The sequence below is a fragment of the Triturus cristatus genome, chromosome 2_1 (genome assembly GCF_964204655.1).
Source record: "Triturus cristatus chromosome 2_1, aTriCri1.1, whole genome shotgun sequence".
Classification (NCBI taxonomy): Eukaryota; Metazoa; Chordata; class Amphibia; order Caudata; family Salamandridae; genus Triturus; species Triturus cristatus.
In genome coordinates, this window is record NC_140581.1 from 1,100,203,230 (window position 1) to 1,100,225,437 (window position 22,208).

Here is a 22,208-nt window from a genome sequence, read left to right on the forward strand (position 1 = left end):
AAAAAGCAAACATAAATAAAATAAGCTATGCTTATGGCACCTCGGAGAAGCTGCATATGAGTTGCACATCTGAGGCTTGTGATTCTGTGCAAACAAGCCCCTAGCTTAGCTACACGAGCGACCTCTTGCGCAATTTCGGTGCAGCAGCCAGGTATTCCTGGCCCTCTTGTGCGACCCTGCCGACCCTTGCAAGCCAGTTATCACGTGGCCAAGGGCACATAGCTTCTCTTCCACGCTCTGGCTGCGCTGCTATTGGTTCCGGTGGCTAGCCTCGCGGCTTCTCATTGGTCCCTGGGGAGGCTTCACGTGAACAACCGCCAGGTCTAGTGAACCGATTGCAGTCTTTTACAATGAAAGTGCTCTTGAGGTTACAACGGGCGCTGCTGCACCGGGGAGGAGAAGTCTGCACTGGCACGTGGGAGCCCCTTAAAGCCATGCGGTGGAGCACGGCTCGGGGCAGGTCCGTGCAGAGCCGCACTGGTGATTAACAAGGCACGCATGAGCTTCCTATGAACTATACCAGGTAAGAATCTCGGCGCTTGGTGGTGTCGCACACTACTCACTGGAGTTTTTTAGGGGGACTTTTAGGATCCGCTAGCAAACACCATTGCATGATTGTTACACGAGACAGGACACCCATACGTTGGATACTTAAAAGGAAAATGTGCCGGCAGTGGAGGTTGGATTGGCTCATTGCAACATTATTGGCATGGCTAAATGGGCACGTTTTACCACAGTTGCGCTTTAAAATATGTTCTATTGTGGGATTCTCGTAGGGTAGAACAGGCCATGACTGGCTTGTGAAACCTTTCGATCTCTCAACTCTGGTTTACCAGTCTTCTGCAATGTTAAGGTTCTTTGTCCCGAAATTGGACATTTGCTAGATTTTAGAATCTAGTGAATTGTGTGCGATCTGTAAATGGGTGCTAACGAGCAGATCCAGCATTGCTGTTAAGCCATCCACCGAAGAACCCACGCCGAGATCTGTAAAGGTGCAAATTGGATAGTGCTTTGCTTCCTATTTTGCTAAGGGGAGCTCCGCGGACTGGCCTATCTGACCCAAGGCTACTGGGGGATTTATTTAGCCCATTTGAACCAGTTCCCCCTTCATGAATGGGTTTACATGTATGGCTTTTTTTAACGGATTTTCTTAATTAAAAGTGCCTATCTAATGCATATAGGAAGGACTGATTTGCGGTCCGTTACCATTAAACAGTAACTGGTTTATGGTAGTATTTTGGAACGCATTCAGAATGTTGTCGGCACGCTAGAACATCGATTACGATTTTTTTAAATACCTTTTAACGTAATACTAGTTTCCTTCAGGTGCCGCCTAATGTATACTATGGAACCAATGTTCAATATTTCGCTAATCGGTTACGCCAACACTAAGACTTCCACAGATGATATTTTGGGTCCCAGATGATTGGGTGGAATGAAAGCGTGGTTTCTGTCCAGCTGAAAGTTCTCAGGGCGCTCCCCCTGGCGTCTCTTCACCGCCATCGTGTGGTGTTCTTATTGATAATTTGCAAGGCTGTATCTAATTCAACCATGTTTTCCTCTGTATTTAAGTATGGGCGAAGCATTGGGTTAGTTGATCTTTGACGGACAACAAAGGTGTGAGAATAATTGTGCCATTGGAATTAGCATGTAAAAAACGTCCTAACCGAAATTTCGGGTTCGTTTTTTAAAGGTACTCGTTTTCCATGACGTTTTCTTAATTTGCCTGTCTCCTCCTCTTCTAACATGGCCGCTGTGTGTACGTGTCGTAAAAACTAAAGAGGGACGATCGTAGTCCAAGCGGCAAGTCTGTGCAACGGCCATCTTGCAGATGAGGAGCTAGTCCGGGGTCCAGCCGGCAGACTCTTTCGGGGGGTTGGCGGTGAGCTTTTTTCTTTTCTTCAGAGTAAGTTTAGTAGTATACTTAAACGGCCAGCATTAATTTTTTGGGGAAAGGGGGCTTTATTGGAAAGCGCGGGGTTTAAGGTGCGGATGCTAGTGTTGCGTCAGTCCCCTGGGGATGGGAGCCGGTCTGCAGGGGGTGTGTGCGCCTGTTCTTTGTCAGCTCGTGTACTTATCGCTGCTGTTTTCTACCCTCAGGCCCCTGCTGCCGCCTCTCCCAGGCTCCGCTGTGACTGCACGACCCCCTCCAATGGTTCGAAAACACAATGAGCTCCACCAGGTGAGACTCCTCCGATCTCAACAACGTTGCTCTCGCCGTAGGGCGATGCTTAGAGCTGCTCTGTAGTCTAGACTCGGGCAGCCTCGAGCTGGAACGCTTTGTATGTAGCATCTACTGGGAGTGCGCCCCAGTTGATTAGACACAATGAAACGAGTTGGAGACCCTATGGCACGAGAAGGAAATTGCTAACAAAGGGACATGTCGTATTGTTAAACGTTTCTTCTGTGGTTTTTAGATACTAATGGTAGTAATCGCCAGAACGAAACTTTTTTTGGTCCTTTCCCGTGACTTCAAGGTAATACACTTAAAAAAAAAAAGGAAATTTCAATTCGTTTATTCACTGGACCACCAATCTGGTACCTATGGATTACATTTTACATCACTGCTAAATAAATCTTCCTCTTCACATTTTACATCACTCCTAAAATACATCTTCCTCTTCATTACTTTTGAAGAATTACAAAAGTATCTGCAAATGTATACATATATATCCATTTGCACATCGTGTCTAAAACGAGTGAACGTCTGGGGGGAAAGTTGGCTAGGTACACCGAGTTTCTAAAATACAAACCAATGGCTGCAGCCTATTGTGAAAATAAACCATGGCTTTTGTTCACGTTTTGAAATTAGCCAGAGTACTTGTGGGCCTCTGAATCGAACTACAAATGAGTCTATTTTTCTAATGTGGATCATTTCCTCCCTCCAATTGCAGAAATTGTTCACTCATCAGCCTTTTAAAATGTTTACATTTGTTACACCAACAGACGTCTTGGAAAAACGTACGTTGCCACGCCGCAGTTACTGAATAGTGCACAGGACGTTTCGCTGGATCAATAACTACTAACCTTGACCACGCACTGCTGACTACCCCTTAATGTTGCAGTACGTATCCTTATGTTTAACGATCTTCTCCTTTACATCACATTCCATCCCCAAAAATGGAGGGCTTTTAACTTGACCATGGTTTCTTTTTTAACAAATCTGCCTCCCCTCCTGGCCCAATAACCCATTCGTTCGGGGCAGTACCGCAAAGACAGCTTAGTCGGCGTTTTAGCCCTTACTACAACAGTTTGCAGATGCATGGCTTTCAATTGTTTCGTGTGACTTACCTTGTTCTGCTTTGCCATTGGGATCCTGTAAATACTGCCTCTAGTGGTGTACGCTTGCTATTGGAGGGTGGACGATTCTCCTTAACTCTCCTTGCTGGCAGTGGCTTCAATGTTCTGGGAACTGCTTAGTTGTATTAACTGCTTTAAGCATGCATAATAATGTTCCTTAACTGATGTATACACCCAATGACCGGTAAGTGCACACGTTGAAACGGTGCATTTTTCTTGGGTAATTGGCAGGGTCACTGGAATTGTGGTGTTCTGAGGCAGTGTAGTTTCCGCATAATTATGGACTTTACGCATTTGCCATGTAGATGTACATCGTCTGCTTCATGATTTGCTAATATTTGAAAAGAGTCGTTTCTTGCTCAAACGGATCAAAATGTCTGAAAACGACATTCCGTCGTGCATTGGAAGTAGACTGGTTACCTTTTAATTGCTTGTAGCTGCATTTGAATGTTAAACAGGTGTCCTTTGTCCAGCCAGTGTTAACGCGTGTAAAAAAAGACAAAGCAATGCAGTAATACTGTCGAAATGCGCCGCATTCTTTAGCATTTTCTTGCCACATTGTGTAGTTAAAACTGCAGCATAAATGCATATTTTCAGTGGGTGCGGGATAGTTATATGTTGCCACCTCATTGGATAATATATTTGTATTATCATTGGGAGGTGGTGGTCCAGAAGAGAAAAGATGGGTGTTTACTAGCATTAATTGTGGTGTCTCAGTTTACACTTTGCTAGAGCTCTACCCTCTTTAATAATTTTCAGTCCCATCTATGAATGCCTTCTACTGTACAGCAACTGTTTTTCGTAATTTTATTTCGTAGTGTTAAGTGAGGGCAAACGTAAGGACCACGACCATTTGGAAACTAGTCATGGCACACAGTAAACGACTGTTGTCACAACGACAGTAGTCGATGGGTCAATCCGCTTAACAAAATTGGGGGCATATTATCAAGCACGGCGATAAAATTATCGCCGCTTTAAAACGGCGATAACGGGCTTGATAATATGCTCTATGGAAATACAATTGAAGCCCATGTTAGATGTCCTTCACATCTAACATGGGCTTCAATTGGAATTCCATAGAGCATATTATGAAGCCCATTATCGCCGTTCTAGCGGCAGTTTTCTGCCGCTAAAGCGGCGATAATTTTATCGCCGTGCTTGATAATATGCCCCTTGGTCTGTAAATTACACTCGGAATAATTCCCAGCATCTTTCTTCTCTGGCCTTCCCTTGCTACTCGCACCCTCTGGTCTCAATACAGTGGTAGGCAAGCATGGTAGCATACCAGAATATTTGGCTATATAGGATTTAGCCTCTTTTTAATTTACGGTTGGCAAAAATGTATGTGTCCCAGCACGCTGAAGTGACCTGAAAATCTTTCCCACCTTCTATTGATCTATACAAGAAAAATAGGTTGGTTGTTCAGTAAACTGGGCTAGGAGTTTGGTTGATTTGCCCCATTCCTACCGCTCATGGACACACACTGGGGCAGATTTATGATAACTGGCGCATCGCTGCATATCAGCAGGGATGCGCCAGTTATTATGCGCCACAGCTGCGCCACCATGGATGCGCCGCATTTATAATGCGGCGCACCATGGGGCAAAAATGGCACAGATGCGTGACACATCTGTGCCGTAAAAGTGGCGATTGCTGGAGTTGCGTCGCAAGCGCGACGCAGCTCCAGCAATGTTCTGGGGGGGCCCTATCTGTACAATGCTGCGTCAATCCTTACGCCTGCTTCAAGCAGGCGCAGGGTTTTGACGCAGCATGGGCCTAAAAGTGACTGAGTGAAATCTTGTAGATTTCACTCAGCCACTTTTAGGAGGCGTTCCTGCGCCGGAACGCCCCCACCTGCCCTGGAACGCCTACATGTGGCGCAGGGCTTTACAACGTGACGCATCTCCCAGATGCGTCACGTTGTAAATACCCCGCACCATGGCACAGGATTTGCGCCGCTGCTGCGTCACAAAAGTGACGCAACGGAGGCGCAAAAGTGGCGCAAGTGCAACATAAATCTGCCCCACTGAGTCTGGTTGGAAACCCTGGCAGCACTGCAGGATGCCTGCCTCTGCACTGCCTCTTCGTGTGCCTGCGAATTTCGTTGGGATTGCCTGTGAAGGAGGGGTGGATGGCTGTGGAGGAAAGATGTCGAACTGCTCATGCTTACTGGCAGGAGACCAAGCCTCTTGTTCCCCCAGTCTTCCTCTTCCACCTGTTAAAGTGTGGGTAGCCATGGGCTGCATATCTACCTCTTGATAGCTTGCCTCCATGACTTGGGCTCTGTATGAGTGGCTGTCTCAGGAAACCGAAACTAGGAAGTGGCTTCGGAACTAGGGGCATATTAACAAACCAGGCGATAAAATTATCGCCGTTTTAGCGGCAGAAAATTGCCGCTAAAACGGCGATAATGGGCTTGATAATATGCTCAATGAAATTCCAATTGAAGCCCATGTTAGATGTCCTTCACAGTTTTCTGTCGCTAAAGCTGCGATAATTTTATCGCCTGGCTTGTTAATATGCCCCTAGGAGTTCAGTTACTCACAGTGGAAACACGAGTTGATATATCGAGTAACTTGTACATGGGGTGAGATTTCAAGTATAGCAGTACCTTGAATTATCAGTGTTGACTTGCTACTTGTATGCCGCAGTGCCTGGAAAAACATTAAATTGGCTGGGTTTGCATTTTAATTTCAAAGTGTTTTTCAATTCTAAAGTGTGTATGCTTTTCCACATGACGTGTGCCAGTCCCTATGCTTAAGTCTCCCCAGTTTTGTAGTCTGGTTATGCGGGCTTCCCCCGTGGAAGAATGGTTGAGGACAGGCGTTCTCCTCAAGGTGTGTGTAGTCTAAGGTATTGGGTGTAGACATTTTGAGGGGGTGGGCTTCTCAGCATGGGCTGGGAAATTCCTTCTAGTGCCCCGAGGCATTATCAGGGCCCCAGAATGAATAAAGACGCACTGCATCGCCTCGAGCTACCACTTATTCCAGGGTTCCGAAATTTACGTTTTCTTGGATGGGAACCGATCCCCGTTGCCATGTCCTAGTGCTCACATTAAAAAAAAAAAAACTGTATATTGAACATGATTGTAAATGCCTGTGTATTTCTGCCGCCTCTATATGATGCAATTGGTCAAGGTTACAGGCACAGTCAGCAATTGCCAGCTTTAACAGTGCTTTCTTTGTATCGGTTGTGTCTGCAGAGAATTGCGCTGTAATGGCTAGTTGCATAATAGCTCTGTTACATAATAGCTCTGTTCTCCCGTAATGCGAGCCTGTTGCAACTACATGGCAAGGCATGAGATGCAGCAGCGACATCTAAAGTCGCCCCCTCCTCCCGATTGCCTTAGCAATGCATAGAGTGGCTCTCGTGTTTACCTTTAGCGGGTGATGTTTTAAAGGACCCTTAAGCCCGAAATGTTGTAGGCGTATTCTTACACTAGACGACTTTTCTCGCGCGTAAATTTCGTTGTGGAAGGCAGCCGGGGACTGAAAGGTATTTTCTGTGCCATCGCATTTTCGCCCCACGGTTTTAAATATCGAGTTTGTAATATTATACTTAATGATTATCAGGAAGTGGCTCCTTGTTTATGCTTTGAAGGCTAATTATGCGAACCACTGTGATGAGCCGATGAAAGTTGGCAAAACGTTATGGAATACGGTCCTGTGGTGGGTGTGCGAACTTGTTTTTATTTTTTATTTTTATCACCGCCTGTCGATGCTGTGTTCGGAGCATTCTTGCAATCGACTGTGAGTGAGCGATTTTGATCTCCGGGCCTCTGTTAAATGTTTTCTTATAACTTATTGGGCTGTGTGGTCCCACAGCTCACGGCGAGTTAACACATAGAATACATTCGCCAATGCACTAGGGCCTTTTCATATTTAAAGGACTGTGGGGTATTGCATGATGGTACCTGGTAGTGGCCTCCTACTCATTATGTGATGTAATCCGGTGTTCATATTGCTTGCTTTTGCTGGGTAGGCAGGCACACAGTTGCATGGGCCCAGAGAAGATCTGGTATCCAGCCTGACTAGACGGGCTCAAAATACAGAGTAAATGTACAGTACCAGGTACTGAGATTTAGGGCAGGGGCATTCCTGGTGTTACTCGTGGACCCTCACTGTCAAGGAAAGCCCCGTGATTCCTCACTGCCCTCTTCCACAAGCGTCTTGGGATATTAAACATTTTCTCTCCCTCTTTTATGTGGTGGTTAGTAACTTAACCAGGTCAATCCGTTCATCTTGTGGTTACAGTGTGAGATTTATTTCAAAACAGATGAATGAATCTCTCCTCCTTCACAGATAAGTGATACGTGCAAACATACACAGGGCTTTAGCAAGTGCCTTTTGGTGTGATTCTATTTAAACTAGCATGAAGTAATATCCTGTCTAATTAAAATGCTTCTTGCTTTCACTTTTGTATTAGGACCGAGCATATTTTTTTTTAGGTCTCGCTGGTGTTGCAGCGCGAAGCGCTGCCGCCAACGAGACTTATTGTTGCCATGTTTGCTCCCAAGGGAGACAGACCAGGGCACGCGCAGCGATCGGGGTCTGTGGACGCACTTCTGAGACGTGCACACGCCCGCGCACACACTCTGCCGCTGCCGACCCCCCCCCCCCCCCCCCAACCGCGGCTGCCTAACGCACGTGCACACACCTCGCCGCCAATAGGTCTCCACTTTGTTTTAGGACTGGTGCCATGATCAGCAGATGTTAACTTACCTCCCGTGTTGAAATTGAATTTAAGAAATTACATCTTTTTGGAAAGAAGTTTTAGATCAGATGCACTAATTATTACTATGTGATTTAAAGATTATGCTCGTATTCTCAATTGTACGCCATGAGTCTACCCGCATAGATACCAGTCTCTTGTATGTCATGATTTTAGGATTCGATCAATTTAGAACTTTCTTTTGACATTTTCCGATACTTGTATATGTGTGATGTTTTATACTTTTTATTGCAATCCTTTATTAAAACAATAAACGTTACCTCCCGGTGTCATGCTTTACGATGTAGATCAGTTCATGGAGTTATTTTTGTGAATGCACCTCCCTGTGTTATCACACGTGCAGAACAGAAATCCTCGTTTTCAAAGTAACACCACGAGAAGACTCGCTTACCAGATCACCAAAGTGCGTCAAACTCCATCACTTGGGTATATCGCCTAAGCCCACAGTCAACTCCACTAAAACCCGTCAAAATATATCCCTAGGTGTCCCTAAGGTCAATACCGGCACATACACTTCGCCTTAGTGTCATGCACATAGTCCAAGTCCATGACACCTTACCTCCTAGTCTCTCGGGTGTAACTCCTCCTTGGGCTGTGAGAGCAAGGACTGCTCGTGGGCCCCGCCCTGTTTCTTCAAGGCGCTGCAGGGCACGGCTCCACAGGCCCCGGGACACAGTGACCGAGAGCCAACGTGAGGAGCACCGAGCCGCCATGACTGCTGGGCACAGGAAGGCACTGCGCAGAATCGGAGGGCGTGGCAACGACGTCGCACTGCGCAGGTGCTAGTCACAATGCTGTTTTGTTCAGACGTAGCCTTAAAATGAGCCCCGAAGCCAGCAGAGTATTGTGAAGATAGAAGTAGGGAACGTCCTATAACTATACCGACCCCATCCTTCTTAGACGGGGGGGGGGGTGGTGGGCATGTAACTTATCCCTAAAAGTCAGGCATGTTTATAGTACTAACCACATTTTTGAAATATTTTGGCAAAAGTTAAAAGTACTCTAAATACTGTAAAATAGGGTAGAAATGTTCTAATGTAGCCTCTTTGCGAAAGCACACGGGCTGCTTGGCCCGAGGATGCAGCTGAAGGAAAAAGCTAAGAATATCGAGAAGCTCTGGAAGAAGAGAGCGTAGAAGCCATCATAGAATGGGATCATGTGTAAGACCAGCTATCGGGAAATATAGTTTTTAGGTCTCGCCTGAGCCAGCGCTTTAGAGGGGATCTGGAAGTGCAAACAAGTGCTTTTCAGGCCTCCAAATGCAGTGCATGTGCGCCGGGCGCGCACCATTTGGCAGCCTGAAAAGCACTGCCTGATCACTTTCGCGGCCGCTTTGATGTCCTCAGTGAGCCACGTGGCCACTGAGAACATCAAAGCGGCCGCGAAAGTGATCACGCAGGCTGCCTCTCTCCCCTACCCCCTCCCTTATCCCACTTCCTTCTTGTTGTTTTCTTCTGTGCAGCTCGCTCACCTCCATGCCACCACAGAGACAGTCATTAGCCTGCCTTAACAAAGTGAACAGCGTGGCACACCGATCTTTATCATATGTTTTTTTCAAACTTTGGCTTCAACAATGACGGCCGCGACTTTCCTTTCTTTTGCTGGCTATCCAAACTCTATCTCAGTCTTTCACTCACTCATCCCGATGCCTCTCCAATTTCACAGCCCCCATCTCTTCCCATCTGACCCCATCCTGCTCCCCTACACTGACCCCCACCCCTGCACTAATCATGAAACTTTCCGGCGGACGCTCGCTGGCACAGGCTTTTCGGCCCTCTCCACGCTCACTCGCCATGGCAAAGCTGGTATGGCTGGTTGCCCTGCTTCACTCCACGCTTCAGCTTAAACAACGGCGACTGCACATTTCTGTTCTTTGCGTGGTTTGCCCAGCTCCATGCCACCACGGAGACAGTAATTTGCATGGCTCAAACAAGTAAGCGCCGCCGCTGGTCATTGATAGATGTCATGCAGCTGTTGTGATTACTGGCCGGGTTTACTCTAATGGAATACATTCTGCGTGTGTTTTTGTGTGTATTCACTCCGTCATCTGTTAGTCATACCTTATATGTACTGTGTGTATGCGTGCCTTTTGTGACTGCTGTACAAGCAGTCTCCGGTGTGTGTGTTTATGCGCCGACTGCTCTGGGTGCATGCCATAATCATTATGTCTTGTACTCTGCGTTATCCGTTGGCATGATGCATCTATGCCCAGAGTAGGGGAACAGGGTGATCTGTATTCTGTTTGCCCTCTCCATGTGTGCTATGTCTGTAAACTATGATTTCTCTGTATGCACACTGCGTGTATGTTAGTGCACAGTTACCTGCTGTGCCTGCACACAAAAGGAAACAGAAACCACGTTCTTTTAGGTTAAGGGTGTAGGTTCTAGTTCACCTGTTGCATTCTGGTACATGAAGTTTTACCTCCAGTACCCCATCTTACATGCAAAGCAAACCATTTGTCCGACAACTCAAAGGAGTACGTATGGCTTTGGAACACTTTTTTTCTTTTAAATCACCCCACTGCAAACAAACATAATTAAACAAGCATTTGCAATGCAATAGGTCTTGCATTTAAACGAGCATAAGCTATTGGCATTGTAAATGACAATGCCTTTTGTTTTTAAAAATAAAAGGCATAGTTATTTGCAATGTCAATAGCTCAAACTCAAGTAAATGCGAGACCTATTGCATTGCAAATGCTTGTTGTTTTTAGCTGCGCCGAGGTCCGCGTAGCCGGCTATCCTTTCCATGTAGTTGAATATGCCCCAAAGCAGTTTATTTTAAATCGTGTAATGCCCCCCCTCCCCCCCCCCCCTGCTTTTTTCACAAAAGGTGCCAGAGGGCATTACATGGTCCTCGTCGTCCATCAATTGGAGCAAGTGTCAGGAGTAATCTGAGAATTGTGACTAGAAAGCACTCTGAAAGCGTTGCTCTTGTACAAAGTCAGGATGGCTTCTATATGTCTAAAGAGTTGATGTTTGAGTGTAAGCTGCCATTTTGGCTTTGTGTAGCTTGATGTGAAGGTGATCACAAGTATATATCTATACAGCACAATTCGCTGCATAGATATGTACGACAATGTTCTACATTTAAGCAAGACCGATTTAGAGGTTACTGAACAACTTGATAACATACTGCAATGAAAACGAGGTGGGTGTCAACTTTGGCAAAACACATGTAGTTGGCTTTATCAAAAAGATTAAAACCCTAAAAAGGCAACTGGCATTTAGGAGGAATGTCAATAGTGAGAAATAACGGCTAATATCTAGGAGTGTGACTGCAAGATCGAGCTGCCTATCTATATCTTAACGTATTAAATCAAAAGGATGCATCTTTAATGGCTGCCTTTCGGGCACTCGCGCTAGAAGTCTTCTCCACTCTATTGACCGTGATAAAGGAAAAGCTTATAATGCCTACAGTTGCGTTCGGCGCAGAAGCCTTCCCAGATAGGTTCAGCATGATCCTCGGTATTTCTCAATGCAAAGTATACCGTATTGTATTCCACCTTCTTCCACTGCATATGTTTTCAATTTAACTGGACTGTAAACTAGTGTAGTATGTGGCAATGTGAAATTGAGCAGAGTCTAGATTCATCCTCTATTATAGTCTTCTTGGAGGACTGCGCTTCGTGCCCGTATTTGACAGTATGTTGGCACATTTAGTTACATTTCTCTTGCATCTTGCTTGCTTTTGAGTGACTGCAATATGGTTGTTACCTGGGTCTAGGATTACAGCAGTAGTGCCCTGCTGATCAAAGCACGAAGTCACAAAATGACTGAGTTGGAGATTTCCTGAGTGGTTGGTGCTTCGAGTAGAATGCATGTCAAGCCGTTACTTGATTTCTATGCTGTTAAACCTAGCACAATCGTCCCCTGCCCAGCACATGCCCTCACCTTTGATGATATGCCCTCCTTTTGGCGACTGTCACTCTGCTCCTTTCTCCTAATTTAAAGTCCGAGTCACTGCAAATCAGTCTCTAACTTAAAATGTCGAATAATTCTGCAATTACCTCCTCCTACCCTGCCCAAACATTAACCAATCGCTGCCCATCTGTCTTCCTTCATCGCCATTATTAATGAAAGGCAGATCCTTTCACTTCTTACTGTTGGTGGTGATGTCATCCACTCCTGGTCCTTGAGCCATGGCTGCCAGTCCTTCTCTTCTCCCAGCTCTCTTCTTGCTGCTTTGATGCCTGTTGTACAGTACTCCCCTCCGTCATCCAAGATCTTGAAAGCGTTTTTGGGGCTAAAATTAAATATGGGTCACAGTTTGTAATAAGATCACTTACAGGGTTAAGCCCTGTCCCTTTAGTTATTTTCTTTATGCATAATAGTCAGTTCATATTGAACAGAAATATCAAAGGTTTGATTATAATCAGTCAATGGGGTTAAAGTATTTTTTGGAGGTACATTTTGATACCATCTTCCAGATATCACTAACTTTACTAGGAGAATAACCCTTTTATGACCGCTACAAGCCCCACCTTAAATGCAACTTTCTAAAAAACTACTTTATGTACTAACAATAGGATTGTACCACTCGATTGGCCTGCTGCAGCAACTCAAATTTTGCAGCAGCCATTAAAGCTGTGTGTCCTGAGATTTTATTTTTTCAATTTATACGGACTTAAGAGGGGATGGGTAGTGGCACTGACCCCAGTCTCCTATATGGACCCCCCCCCCCCCCCCCATTTAATCTAAGAAAATAAAAATGGATCTGGTTGCAGGAACCCAGTGCAGCCCTCTGTAACGTATCTGTAATACAAGTCTCATGGTACCACTGAACCATGCAGGATTCACCAAGGAAGCTTACATGTTACTTAATTGCCGTGGGGTGGAACCTTGACACGTCACATGGCAGCCAAAACTTTTTTTTTTTTTTTAAATAAATGGAAAGGCCAACGATCGTGCATAGCAGAGTGTGTTCAAGGCTTCGCAAGAGGCCAAGCTCTCCAGTTAACTCTTGATGCGCATGAATAAGTGCTGAAATAAACGAGGGATTTGCAGGACATAAGGGTTTGCTTTTTGACATTTCGCCTTGTGTGAGGCCTAGGGAGCCCTTCTGTGCGCCCTCTGGCACCAATTGAAGTGTCATTCTGGGGCACGCTGTCCCAAAGCATTCATGTAGTATACTTCTTATATGGTTTACAGACGTTGAGTGGTAGACTATTCTGGAGAATTGGACATTAATACACTTAAATTGTGTACTAAATATGGGGCGATGTTGCCCTAATAGCCCATATAACATAAGATATACTGTTGAGAGTGGGAATTTAGGATACCATCCCCAACAGGTTAACGCCAGTAAAGGGATTGTGCCCCCAATAAGTCAATTTCTATCGACAACGCATTGGTTGTCTTTGCTGTACTGCCTGGCCAAAGGTCTTCGGCCTTGGTCAACCAAAATTGGTTGCATGCAGACGGTGGTACTTTGATTCTCTTTACAGTATGTAGAACCCCAGCCCCGAAATTCACTGAAAACAGCAGGTTAAAGTGATGATTCAATTAGTGCTACTAGACTCTGTCCAGTGACTGAGGCAGAATTTATATAGTTGACTAAACTGACGTGTATTTTCAGTGTGTGTGGTTTTTTTTTTTTTTTTTAAATTTATTTCTTCCTTCTTTGAGTTCGTTCATGTCTAATGACATTTAACTATAACCAGGGCCGCTTGAAATGCGCCAGCTGCTTTTCTTTTATACTTATGGATTTCCACCTGCAGACTCCCCCCCCCCCCCCCCCTCCCCCCAAAAGGTTTCTAACTCCAAGATCATAAGTTAATAAACTTTCTTTTTTGGGTGCAAGAGGTGTAGGATCTTAACATTTTAACATTTTAATAATCCAGCGTGATAACTAGCCAAACCTAATGATTACTCCGATTATTGGTCTGTCTGTCTCTTACTGTTTTAAAAATGAGCAGTGCACGCACTGCTTATAGTCAAAAGGAGGTGGCAAGCGTTGCTGGCTAACCCCCTATGTGAGTGGCATTCATGAAGTTGGTGCTCTCACTGCTCCATACCCAGCATGAAAAGGAAAGGCAAGTGGATGTTTTATGGTCCTCCTTTACTTTAGGAGAGGCCTAGATGGTGTATCCGTTTGTCATGGGTACTCACAAACATTTGTTCTGGACCATAAGTACAGTCTGGGGTATGATCAAGGGCTTCACTGATGGTTAGACTGGGAGCAGTGGGGTCTTTTGCCAAAAGAGAAATACAATAAACACACAAGACTGGCTTCAGAGTATAAAAATAGTAATTGAGTGCACAGCTATTTCGAGAATCTATTTAAAAAAAATATATATATATTACGGGTACAATAAAAGGCAGGATTTTGAAAGCAAGAAACATGTGAATATGCTTAAAATACGACTACATGTGGGGGTGTTAGGGGGTGTCCTCGATAATATTTACTAATTCATGAAAAATAGTGCATTTTGAAGTACAAAACGCCCATCCCATTAATTGATGGTCCAGTGATCCAAGGTGGAAAGGCTTTGTTAATTTTTAACATGGTGCAAGTTTAAGAACGTTTAAGTGATGGTTGTAAACTTAATTTTTGCATTAGTGTCAGATGTAATGGATGCCATTTGACAGGATTATATTCAACTCTCTCACGCTTGATTTGTGCAGCAGAACCGGTTTGCTTTGTTTAACTTTACTGGTGGAACAAAGTAGAAAGCTTCCAAATAATTCAGCTAAACTTCTCACAAGGACAACAATTGCCACTAATGATTTATTTGAATACATGGAACATTTCTGGTGCTAAGAAAGTCGGAGCAAGAAAATTACTAAAAGATGTAGAGCTGAGCACCATATGACTACTCTGAGCATCTACAAAGCGGCATGATTTGTCAGTTCGTGTTAGTGTGGTTTTGTTTGGGTAAAACAAGTGATTTGCCCAGAATCACTGAATGTTGAGACAATACCGAAACTCGAAGCCAAGCTAATTTCCCTGTTCCAAAACCAGCAGTTCTAGCTTTTAATATTTAAAATAAACCTTGGGCCCTTCGAAACGGTAGACTAAGCACTTGCCTGCAGACTCCTCAGATTCCGTTTGTGAAAGAAAGTAAAGCTGCCTTGGATGAAGCACGACTGGAGCCAGATGAGCTCAGGGGCCTTTGCGATGTAGAAATTAAATCCACACAGTGCCTCAGCTGACTTAGAAAGGGAGTTTCCTACCTTCCCACTGAACGAAAATCCCTGAGGTAGCGACCCGTGGGAGCGAGCTTGCACAACACCAACTACGTTGTGCATGCTCATCTGACACCTATTCCGCTGTAGCTCCGATGCAAATGCGGCCCCCGGTCAAACAGCAGTGCACATTAATCTCGGATCCAAGTGCATCTGTTGACCAGGAGGGCTGCATGAAGTGGCCTGGTGGGCCGCAATAGACCTGCTGTCCACAATGATTTCTAAATCTTTCCCCCTTGGAGGAACCCCTGAAATAACTTGGGGCCTCATTACAACGGCTGTCGGACAAGAGTCTGACCGCCATCGCCAGGAATCTTGGGCCAATGATTCGGCGGCACGCCTGTCCTATTATACTTCCGCCATGTTAGAGGTCAAAAAAATGATTTTTGCTAGTGCTATAGGCTAGGAAAATGGCTGCAGCACAAGCCGCACTAGAAAAAAACATTTTGTGCACATCCATGCTCCGTGTGGTGCCTGGCACACCATGCATGTATGTGTGGGAAGGCAGTACATGAGCGAGCCCTCGCTCCACCCCCAGGCCACTAACCTGTGGCCCACAGTGGAAAAGTATCCTGCTTGACCCCCCACCCCCCCCCCCCCCCCCCTCCCCGAGGTCACTTTACGTTTGCCTAGTCATGGTGGTGAGACCACCATGAACAGACAGTCGGAAAGGTATATCCTAAACCCTAGTAGTGTAAGGAATCTGACTGCCGTCTCTACGGGATCTTTGATTTGTTGGAGGGAGTGGTTCCCACCCCGATAATATTGCTCCCACTGCCTGCATCGTAATGTGGCGGTCAGATCTATGCCCTCGTTTTAGTTGAACCGCCACCAACAGCCTGCTGGTGGCAGTCTGCCCAACATAATAAGGACCATAGTGTCCTGGGAGCCCCTACCTATGATAGATTACAGGCCAGGAACATTTGACAATGTTAACTTTGGTTTCGGAAAAACAAATTGAAGCAGTTTTTCCTGCCGTTTTATTATCTGATAGCTTTTGTATATAATCAAATTGACTTTGGGTGAAAACTATTTTGAAGTTTACAGTTGGTATGAAACTTGTGCTGCTGTGTTTTTTTTTGTTTGAGGAAATGTTGATCTTCTCCTGTAAACAGGGAACCGAGCAAGTTTTGTCTCCATGCTCTGTAAAACCTACAGATGAGTAGATCTAAATGTATAGAGGACTGCAACATTTGTTTTCTCCTTTTCCTTTTTTTGATTTCTTCATTGTCCTCGCCTTTGCTGACCTACTTGATTTCTTACATTTTTAAAACTCTTCAACTGTAGTATAAAAATTCTGTTACTCTGATTTTTATAAACACTGCTTTTGTAATTGCACTAATAAACCTGTGCAAAACTACAACGCTTTACAACAGAAAACATTAATAGCAGACTAAACATGACTTCTGAAATGAATCCAGAAAATAATTTACTCATTTACCCGGGTCCCTGGACGTGCATGGTCTCCTCAAGACTGTCTTGGTTCCCCGGTTGGCACTTAAACAAAGAAAAAAACATTATTTAAACCACTTTCCCCAATGTTTCAAAATGTATTTTTTTTTGTCTGTCATGAATTCTCACAAAACCCCCAACTATGTTCTCGGAAACCTTAGTTACAGAGCTCTCCCAGCATAATGGAGGCTATGCTTGAACTAGCACTCAGCCCTGGTCTCGTCATGGCCACATCTGCCTTAGCGGTGATCACTTAAGGCACAATACTCCTCTTGCACACATTTGTGGGTCTCTATGGCCTTCTGATGTCCAGCTGTGGCATGAAGGTGGCTCTTCATGACGCATTTTGGGCTTCAGTATTGCCATCTCAAGGACTGCGTTAATACTTCACATATTGTACAGACTGTTGTACAGACTGTTGGCCTAACTGTGCGTCACAAGCACCGTGGGAGTCATCCCTGGCATTATGGACATTTATTACTTTGGCCATTTCCTTGTCATTGCGGAGTGCAACCATAGCACTATGGCCATGGTATTTTGATGTCCGTCCTTTGCATTATGTCGTCTTAACGGTTGTTGCTCCCACTGCTTTCATAATGCTTGGCTTTAATGTGTGAGTCTTATGTATCTGATAATGCAATATCGTTTGAGGCACTTGTACCTGTCCTGTGATGGAATTAAAAAGTGGCATGTAGAGACCTGCTCCATTTAATGGAAATTGGAAGGCTAACAGTTGAGTAAAAACGGCTACATTTTCTGAAACTAAGTTGATCCTTTGCTAAAGAATGAATTTCAAAATATATTTAAAGCTATTAGCTGGATGACCAGCAACGGTCTTCAACACTGCATGAATGTTACTTCCTTGGTACCATGGGAAATTGGGGCTATATGTCCCCAAATTTAATTACTTTAGTGAATGGATATTCAGCTTTCAGCTCTTGTACCGTAATTACACCTGCACTGCATTGAATTGGTTATTTATTGCACCATTAAAGGCATGCACTTCATCAAACACGTGTTGCCTTTCCTCGCTTCTCCTTGAGAAATGTAAAATTGAATGTTTAGTAATATACTTTTGTCTCTTTTTTTTTTGGGACGCATAAGTCCAGTCCCCCCCAGCATTCACGATTCACTCATTGATGATTTTCTTTGTCTTGCAGAGTTTTGGATTACTTTCCCCACAAGCCAACAATGGCAGTTGACATAGCCATGCAGTTGTATCTACATTCTCCACCATTGCGACGAGACCGCTTCACATGCAAGCTTGGCACCAAGCATACCAAGCCTCTACGGCCATGTATTCAGTTGCATAGCAAGATTGAAGTGAGTCAGCATGCCAGTTCCGATATGTCTCGTCGGGAGAAAAAGGGGAAGAAGCGTGTGACCTTTGCTGATCACAAAGGATTTTCGCTCACCATGGTGAAAGTGTTCTCGGAGTTTGATGACCCTTTTGATGTCCCATTCAACATCACAGAACTGATAGAAAACATTGTAGGCTTGACAACGGTGGAGAAAGACAGCTTTGTATTGGACTTTGTTCAGCCCTCTGCCGACTACCTAGATTTCAGGAATCGGCTCCAGGCAGATTTTGTCTGCCTGGAAAACTGCATGTTGAAGGATAAAGCCATTGTAGGCACTGTCAAAGTGAAGAATCTTGCTTTCCACAAGAGTGTAAAAATAAGGTTGACATTTGACACCTGGAAAACCTTCATGGACTACGAGTGCCAGTACGTAAAGGATACATATGCGGGTTCAGACCGGGACACATTTTCCTTTGATGTCAGCTTGCCAGAAAGGGTTCAGTCTCACGAGAGACTCGAATTTGCTGTGTGTTTTGAGTGCGAGGGTAAGACTTACTGGGACAGCAACAAGGGCCAGAATTATCGCATCATTCGCTCAGAACTGAGAACTGCCAATGAAGGGGAGCACCCTCGAAATGGACCAGATTTTGGGATCACCTTCGATCAATATGGAAGTCCCAGGTGCTCCCATGGTATCTTTCCAGAGTGGCCTAGTTATTCAGGTTATGACAAACGTGGCCCTTACTACTGATGAGAATCTAAGCGGTGTAGCTGGCTTTTGTTTTTGTATTGCAAGTCAACAGCCTCTGTAAATTGAGGGTCTGGGTAAAGATGTTTGGGACACCCTGCCAGATAAAGAACCCACACTTGCACATCACACATCCTTGTGTTGATAATATTCAGGTTTTGGTGGTGATGAATCAAGATGTGGGTTGTGTATCACGAATCGTCCAAAGTACCATAAGCTCCTTTTGCACAGTGGAGAGAGGGAGAGAAGAGGAGGAAAATGCTACGTTTTACATGGTGCTGCTAATCCTATCCTGTGTAACATGTAAGAAGTCCTCTGAAGAGCAACGTAAACTGTTTCATGGCTTGCTTTGTAGTCTTGGGTTTGACAGTCTTTAGCCCATCCACATTGTTTGCCTGTGTACTTAACATCTGTCTTAACATTTTCAATACAATTGAGAGGTGTTGATGTGGAATATTTTAGTGGTCACTTTATCCAGATCTGTAGCGGCATGAAGCTCCATATCTTTCCATCGCATCCTTTCTCAAGCACCAGAGAGGGCAAATGTTGATTGCTGTGGCGGGCTGCAATATATTGTTTCCAGTGTTAGGCTTATCGGGGAATATTTGGGATAAGAGTGCAATCGTGAGTTATTAGATGGTCTACGTGTTGTACCTTTTTAATACTTGGCTCTGCTAATCATTTAATGAGGTACAGTTTTTGATAGGAAAGCTTTCTTTGGATTATGAACACATTGGCTTTGGTCAAGTCTTCCTATACCGTTCAGACAAGTATGTTTTTTGTTTTGAATTTCTTACAAAATATTTCTTCTTTTTTGAAGAGGAAAGTAAGTTGGAGTTCTCCCCAATATGTTAGCCGAAGACAAGCATGGTTTTTGTAAGTCACTAGGAAAGCAGTAGTTAGAGTTGAACTTGAGTAGTACATATCGGGGTATAATATAGTTTGCTTTATTTTAGCTACTGTTCAAAATGGAGTAGGCAGTAGCTGGTAATATAGTCTTCAGATTGCCCCCACCTTTTGTAAGCTTTTTTGACCAGATGTGTTCAGTGTCTGAATGCATGTATTGTCTCAAGGGTAGAAAATGAACCTGCCTCTCTGCACAGAATATCGGTTGTCTCCTAGAGAGCATCGTGTAGATTGCCTGTTGGTGTTTTATGAAATTTGTCTGTTATCATGCCTTTTGTTTCCTTCTTTCGTTTTGATGTGTTTTGCTTTGCGCCGTCTAGAGCACCCGAGTCTTGGAAGTTGTCCTCCTGTAGGGCATTTTAATATGGGAGTACTTTCCTATATTTAGCAGTAGTATAAAGTTACAATGTTAATTAAAAAAAAAAAGAAGAATCTTGTTGAATTCCTTAGGTTATGGTTATCTTTTTGGGAACTAAGTTTGATCCTTCCATTTGTGTAGGGTCTAAGACACTGTAGATGACACAGATTTGCACTGTAATTTTATGTATGGGCACACAGTCATCCTGTATTTCAAAATTATTTATATCCCAAGTGGATTTCTAATCACAATGTTTTTAAGCACAATTTTTCTAATATTTTACCATCATAAGTGTGAGTACAATGCCCACAACTGAATAAACGGGTCTCTTATTTAGAGTAGTTGAGGATGGTGGGCAGCAAGGTGGGGTTTAATGGGATTGCAAGTTCTAAAGAATAGAAGCAGGACTTTTATCACAGATTTTCTCCCATATAATGTAAATGCTGTTTTTATAGCTATGCTGTAGAAAATGCGGCCTCATTACTGTCATGCCAAATTTTTCAGGGTTTTCAGCTTGCATTCAGGATAGAAAAGTATATTTTGTTAGAGAAATCTTATATTAATATATTTTTCGGGTATATAAGCTTTAACTACTTTTGGTTCTCCCAATATAGCAATCTTCATTGGCAACAGACTAGGGAGATGCCTTTCCAGCTTTAGAGCAGGTTCTGGAAGCATACAAAATGTCCTCATCAGTCTCTGCCTTTCATTTTAAGAGGTGACGAACACAAATTTTAAGAGGTGAAAAACGTTTTTTTATCCATTTCCTGTTGGGCGGTAGTGGGAATAACATACTAGCTTGATCAGTTTTATTGTGAGTACTAAAACTGTACTTCACCTAATGACCATACATGCATGTTCCCCGTTGTGTAAAACAATAGGTGGAATTTATATTTGCCCCAGAAATGCAGTTCCTCACAGTATAGAGGTGAATGTGATAGTGTGTTTTGCAACACTTCCGGTATGGGTTTTGAATCCGAACTTTCATAGTGCTGATACCTTTAATCTGGTCACACATTCAGCACCACATTTTAGAGAACGTTTCTTGTTATAGGTTTTTAATTGGTAAGGGGAAGGAAGCAAATGTATTTAAAAATAAAACTGTTTATGTAGAATTTGTCAGTCTTCTATGCGCCACCTGGTGTCTACCAATTTTTTTTTTTTTTGGGCGTAAACTTGAATCAATTAAGGGTTTGACATAATGTTTCAAGTGTTTTAACCAACCTCTGAAATGAAAATGCTTACTCAGATGTGAATGTTTATGTGCAGAACTTGCCCTTCCTTTTCCCTTAGCCCATGGTTGTGCCTGGAAGTGCCTTGTAAATATTTTTTTTCTGCATGCATGTGTTTTACAAAATATTTTTGTACACTTTTCCAAGGTGAAAATGCACTTTAATTATAAAAAAAAAGGACATGTATTCAGTGTTTTAGAAGAATATTGGTTTGTTTTATTTTGGAAAGTGAAAAATGTAATAAAGGTAGAATGATAAAGCGAATTACTATTTTGTGCCATTTGTTGAAAAATTCTAGAACTTGAAATTAAAGATTCAAATGATAGCTGAATCTACTACAGAAAATTGTGCTTCAGTTAATAAATGTTCACACAATGCCTGTAATTCTTAATTATTGATTCTAGTAGTAATTTGCTGGAGAAAGGAGCTGCTCTTAATGTCGAATTGTCTTATGTGCATTAATTTCACGTCTTTTGTACTTCCATTTCTCTGCCTTTGACCTAAACTGTTTACTTTTTCAACTAGGCACTTGGCATTTCACCACTCTACCACTGGTAGCCACACTCAGTCACACTGAACTCATCACTTGATATGTACTATGCAGGCCCTGGCCTGTGCTTGATGTATCTCTAGGATCATCTTGTGTCCTCAGCCTTACCTTACTCTGTGCCTCTGCATTCCAGGAGTCACAATCTTGTAGTAATGCAGTGTGAACAAATGGGACGTATTAGCTTGGCTTAGTGAAGGAAATGGCAACAAACCAGGAACCTAATTGAAATATTCATCTAGTTTTTGACACTGCAAAGTATGTAAATTTATTTTGGGCACCACCCATGGATCGGAGTATAGACTGACATTAAGCTAAGCCAACAGTGTCCCACTACCTCGCCACAGTCTTCAGATTACTCTCCTTGCCTCCACTGTTCTATATGGAGAAGCTTGGGATTAGGAAAGAATGTAAGGACGTCAGGAGACATTGTTACCTTTAGGAGG

General features: G+C 43.7%; 1 protein-coding gene across 4 annotated transcripts; it reads left to right on the forward strand.

Moving 5' to 3' along the window:
- The first annotated feature begins 312 nt into the window (after positions 1–312).
- PPP1R3B (protein phosphatase 1 regulatory subunit 3B) lies at positions 313–21,479 on the forward strand. 4 transcript variants are annotated; one of them, XM_085636492.1, is made up of 3 exons: positions 313–523; positions 2,101–2,182; positions 17,831–21,479. In XM_085636492.1, the coding sequence occupies exons 2-3, from the start codon at positions 2,169–2,171 to the stop codon at positions 18,720–18,722; spliced, it is 906 nt and encodes a 301-aa protein (XP_085492618.1). In that variant the 5' UTR covers positions 313–523; positions 2,101–2,168; the 3' UTR covers positions 18,723–21,479. The 4 variants fall into 4 exon arrangements, with proteins under 4 accessions (XP_085492618.1, XP_085492621.1, XP_085492619.1 ...); XM_085636493.1 differs by lacking the exon at positions 313–523 and adding an exon at positions 1,751–1,882; XM_085636494.1 differs by lacking the exon at positions 313–523 and adding an exon at positions 1,806–1,906.
- The last annotated feature ends 729 nt before the right edge of the window (positions 21,480–22,208 follow it).